At 51.8% G+C, this 5,479-nt stretch overlaps 1 protein-coding gene across 1 annotated transcript; it reads right to left on the bottom strand.

Annotated features, from left to right (window-relative positions):
* Positions 1-4,624: 4,624 nt before the first annotated feature.
* On the bottom strand, positions 4,625-5,239 carry LOC141729559 (uncharacterized). Its single transcript, XM_074544264.1, has one exon. It carries the CDS (start codon positions 5,237-5,239, stop codon positions 4,625-4,627), a length of 615 nt encoding a protein of 204 aa, XP_074400365.1.
* Positions 5,240-5,479: the final 240 nt, after the last annotated feature.

The following is a 5,479-nucleotide window of genomic DNA, read 5'->3' as shown; positions in this document are numbered from 1 at the left end:
TTGGTTCCACAAGTCCCTGCAGTGTAACAGGTTCCACAAGGGCCTGCAGTGTCACTATGGTCCATTGGTTCCACAATGCCCCGCAGTATCAAAGTGGTCTCCATAGGAAGGAAACAACCTAGTGGTGCAGGGGCAGATGAGAGGCAGTCACCAGAGGCCAAGTCTAGCCAGACTTGACTGTATGGGCAGATTTTGTCTGGGAGTAACCCTTGGATATAGAGAATTTTAGATGCAGAATCCCAATTTTGGCCATGGGTGCCTAGACAAGAAAGACAGTTCTTTCCCATAGGAATAAAAGCACAGAGCCCCAGTGCGTCACCGTCAGATGGGAAGTGGCCCTTGACATGTCAAATTCAGCGGGACCTGTCAGACAGCCCCCGGGAGTCCAAACCAGGCAGACCTGTTCCATGATCCATTGACTTCATGGGTCCTAACACTGTCACAATGGTCTCCTTGATTCCATGAGGTCTGGCAATGTCACAATGGCTTCTTGGTTTCATGAGCCCCAACAGAGTCACAAGGGTCCATTGGCCCCACGCAGCCCTGTCAGGGTCCGTCCTAGTGGACAGATGACCTGATGGTTCGTAGGAATGATCTCAGAGTGCAGAACACCAACACGGTACAAGGGGGTTTGCAGTGATAATCAAAACAAATGCAGTTTTATTGAAATAACTACAGCAAAAATGCAATAGAGGGATTAAGGGAGAGAAAAAGAGAGAGAAAGAGAGAGAGAGAGAGGGGATATAGCTACCAACGCAGAGACAAAGTCCTTTGGTCCAGTCCAGCCGAGGGTCCGCCTGCTACGCTGGGGAGATCTCAAAGGCTATAGCTAACTCAGAGGTTTTTATTACTGAAAATTGTGAGGGGGGGGAAACAGATACAATAGGGAACAGATGTAACAGGTAGTCTATGTTCTCAGCAGTAAATGAGCTTGATAGATGTAACAGGTAGTCTATGTTCTCAGCAGTAAGCGAGAGCCATTGTATTCTCAGTCCAGTGGTCATAATCTGCAGGCAAACATCTCGCTTCGGTCAGCTTGCCTCCCCCACACACCTCCCCCGGGCTGGGGGTTTCAGTCCCAGTCCTTGGAAGGAGCAGAGGGGCCTTTTAGGAGTTTCATGTCTCAGTCCTTGGTGGAGAGGCTTCTCACATTGAGTTGCCTCCTCCACACCATCTGTCTGTCACGGTGGTTGTAAAACAGATGAGGGTCTTCTGTGGGAGACCACCCAAAACTCTGGAGAAGTCCAGCCAGGCCGAGAGGTGGGACAGCTTCCAGAGCTGCTAGTGTTGCAAACAGGGCACGGTGCTCTCTTCTTAGCATAAAGCAAACACACTTGTGAAAACAAAAGCTCAACACTGAGCTTTCAGGTCTCGGGGCCCGTGGCGTGTGGCTTTTCTCCTTCAGAGCCAGATATTCTAGACGGGGGGGGGTCTTCTCTTCAGTGGTCTCCCAAGGACGATTGTGAGACAGATGAGGGAAAATTTGGACAGACTCTCACAAGCCCCGCTGTGAAAACAAAGGTTCCTTATTTCTATTTTAAATCAATCACAGTCAAACCACAGTTCAATCATTGATCCTTGCTTCCATAGGCCCCCTGAGCTGCACAATGGTCTCCTTGATTCCATGATTCATGGATTCCACAGTCTCACCATAGATTCGCTGGATCTCCATTGTCACAACTAACCCATGGTTCCATGAGGTTCCATTGTGTCACCGTGATCGCTGTCAGAAGCTGGAAGAGATCGATGTCCCGAGACACCTTGGGATGCTCGAAATGCCCAAGTGGGGCCAGGGCCGGGTCAGGCCTTGGTTTGTGGTGGGACAGAGCCCCGCCCCCAGCCCTGGCCTGGCAGAGCTGTCAATCACACAGCAGGGGGTGATGTCAACCCAGCTCTGATTGGCCCAGCTGTCAATCAATCACACACTAGCAGCTGGTGCTACCCTGGCTCTGATTGGACAAGCAACTGGCAGTCCCACCCCAGGGGTGGGCCCATGAAGGCCCAGGGGTTTTAAAGCCAGAGCACTAGGCCCACAGTCTGCATCCTGCTTTCTCCTTGGGTTCCTCTGTTAGTGATGCTGGAACCTGAGATGTTGGTACTTATGTGTGTGTCTTTTTATGGATCTTCTGTCTTTCTGTTCTTCTCTAGTTCTTCTCTGTCAAATCCTACTTACCTGGAAAATTTTTGGGTAACTTCACATGTTAAGGGTTAATAGATTTTAGATTAAATGTGTGGGAAGCCAAGGCACAGGGAATATTTCTGTCCGCTCTGAGGGGTCCTGGCCCCCAGAGAAACACTGCCTTTCACCTTCGCCCATGGAGAGGACTTCCAGGAATTTGAGAACTATTAGAATTTTCTGAAGTGTGACATAGTTTAGAGGGTAGTATGCTATGTTCCTTGGGTGAGAAATTTAGGTTTTGGGGTTTTTAGTATGGTGTAGAAAGACAGCAAGATGGAGGAATTGGGGTGTAGTCCCTGTCTTCTTCATCTACTCCATTTTCTGCAGTGTTGGTGGCACAGGGTGATTGGTCAAGGAAAGCACAGTGGAGACGTTATGTGGACAGTCAAGGGATGAGTTATGTGAAGATAAGTAGAAATAATACACGTTTTAAGAGTTGACTGGATGAGACAACTTTAAAAGACCTTGAAACCGTATACATTTTAGAGCCATTTTGAGGTGTTTTCTCCAGCATTCTGGGCCTCCTGTGGACAGCAATGCAAAACTTTATATAAGCTAAGAATAAACAAGAAGCTGAAGACTGAAAAAGTCCCATGCACTTCCTTTTACCTGGCACAGAACGGCTACAGGAGGGTTTCCCACATCAAGAGAGGCCCCAGAAAGGCCCAACATAAAACAACCATCAATACCTGGTGCCCTGACAATGTTTGAAATAAGTAGGCTTTTTCCATAAAGTTGTTTACTGAAGGGTGTCTTAATTAGCCAGTCATGTGAAATGTGTTGAATAAACGACCAATGAGGTCCACCTGAAGCACACCAAGATGTAAAAGTCGATGTTTGAATAAATGGGTAGGTTTTAGCCCTTAGCCTTCTGATGTGAGTCTGTGTCATCTCTGACTAAGTGGTGATATTTGGGGATCTGTGAGGGCTACTGGGGATCCTTTCTGCAGTTCATGACCCAACAGGAGCTTCTCAAATATTAAACTTTGCCTGAAGCTCCCACTGTGCCCATGACAGGAACCGTGTGAGTGTCTGGTACATCTCTGCTCTTTGGCAGCCTGGGGACTCCTGGGATGTCACCGTGGAGCCCCCATGAGTGCCTGTGACAGATCAGTGCCTTTGCAGCACAAGGTCCCCTGGGATGTCACCACGGAATGGCTGTGACTGCCTCTGATCACAGGGATCTTTACCATCCCCAGAAACCCATAGGAGGTCTCCATGGAGACCCTGTCTGTGCCTGTAACATTCCAGCTCTGGAACAGCCTGGAGACTCTTGGAAAGTTCCCATGGAACCTCTCTGAAGGCCTGTGACAAATCTGATCCTTAGCAAGCAACCATCACCAGCCTCCTGTTGCTATGGTCAGTTTCCATGGCAACCATCCCTAACCCCCTGTTGCTATGGTCAGTCCCTTGGCAGCTCCATGGAGACCCCATGCCAGGCGTGGTTGCCATGGACACCAGCTCAGGCCTGCAGCCACAGCCCGTTGCCATGGCAACCATTGGCAGTCCCATCCCCAGGCTCATGGGATCCCAGAACCACAGAATTGGCTGAGCTGGGAGGGACCCATCAGGATCCTCCAGTCCAACTGCTGGCCCTGCACAGGACACCCCAACAATGCCAGCCTGGGCCTGGCAGCGCTGTCCAAACGCTGCTGCAGCTCAGAGAGCCCTGGAGCTGGGACCTTTCCCTGGGGAGCCTGGGCAGGGCCCCAGCAGCCTCTGGGCAAAAACCTTTTCCTGACATCCAACCTGAGCCTGCCCCGACTCAGCTGCAGCCGTTCCCTCCACTCCTGTCCCTGGGCACCAGAGGGAAGAGGTTCCCACAGCCCCAGCCAGGGACCCACTCCCAAGGCTGTTGCCATGGCCACCAGGGCTGGGACCAGCTGGGATGCTTGGTTTCTACGGGCCGGGGTTCAGGAATGGGATTCCCCAATTTCCTGCCCCCGCTAAAACTGCACTGCCCTCACTGCCCTCTCACCTCCCATGGAAAGCACAAAAGGCAAAGATCCTGGGCTGGGATAAGAACAATTTATTGGGAACAGCAATGAGATAAGGAACAAACAGAAATAATATTGATAACAGAAGGGATAAGAAAAACTGTTTACAGGGAAAACTAATATATCAACAACAGGCTCTTCCTGGCCATGCATTTCCCCTGCCTGGAAAGGACACCCTTCTCCTCAGAGGGAGAGAGAGAGAGTCCCTGTCCTGCCCCTGGCAATGACCTGAGGTGGGAGTAAATGTAATGACACGGCCATGGCCAGACCCTCATGTTCTTCCATCCCACATCATGTCTTTGGCAAGGGCAGGAAAAGGGTCTTCCCATATGGATCACAGGGAAAATGGATCACCAGGGCTGTTTCCAATGTGGGCCCTCCAATGGAGGATGAAGCTGGAGTGGTGCATGAAGCTGTTCCTGCGTTTGTAGCATTTGCAGGGCTTCCCTTACTGGTGCCTCCGTTGGTGTCTGGTCAAGGCAGAGCTGGTGGTGAAGCTCTTCCCACACTGGGGACACTCGTAGGGCCTCTCCCCAGTGTGGATGCGCCAGTGGGTGATGAGGGTGGAGTTGTGCTTGAAGCCCTTCCCACAGTCAGGGCAGCGGAAGGGCCTCCCACCTGTGTGAATCCGCTCATGCAGGCGGAGATTTGAGCTGGTCTGAAACCTCTTCCCACATGTGGGGCACTCGTAGGGCCTCTCCCCAGTGTGGATGCGTCGGTGGGTGACGAGGGCGGAGCTGCAGCTGAAGCCCTTCCCACATTCCCCACACTCGTAGGGCCTCTCCCCAGTGTGGATGCGTTGGTGGGTGACGAGGTGGGAGCTGCAGCTGAAGCCCTTCCCACATTCCCCACATTCGTAGGGCCTTTCCCCAGTGTGGATGCGTTGGTGCCCGATGAGGGCAGATCTGCAGCTGAAGCCCTTCCCACATTCCCCACATTCGTAGGGCCATTCCCCAGTGTGGATCATCTGGTGGCGGATCAGGGTGCTGCTCTGTCTGAAGCTCTTCCCACACTCCAAGCACTTGTGGGGCTTCTCCTTATCATGAAGCTGCTCCTGGGCCATCAGCTCCAAGAACTGGCTGAAGCTCTGTCCACCTTCCTGGCTCTGGGTAAGTCTTTCCTCCTCAGAGCACCCTGGGCTGGGTTTGGAGCCCCTCTTCCTGCAGGATCTCTGGGGATTTTCCTCCCCATTAGAATTCTGCACTGTGGAGTCAATCAAAACAATCTCTTCCATGAGGTTCTGCCAAGGAGATTTTTCCTCCCTGGTCTCCATCATCAGCTTTTTGTCTGGGGAAGGAAGGAG

Source organism: Zonotrichia albicollis, chromosome 7, assembly GCF_047830755.1.
Source record: "Zonotrichia albicollis isolate bZonAlb1 chromosome 7, bZonAlb1.hap1, whole genome shotgun sequence".
In the NCBI taxonomy this organism is placed as follows: Eukaryota; Metazoa; Chordata; class Aves; order Passeriformes; family Passerellidae; genus Zonotrichia; species Zonotrichia albicollis.
The sequence above is the reverse complement of the archived record's forward strand: the minus strand, read 5'-3'. Positions and strand labels throughout refer to the sequence as shown.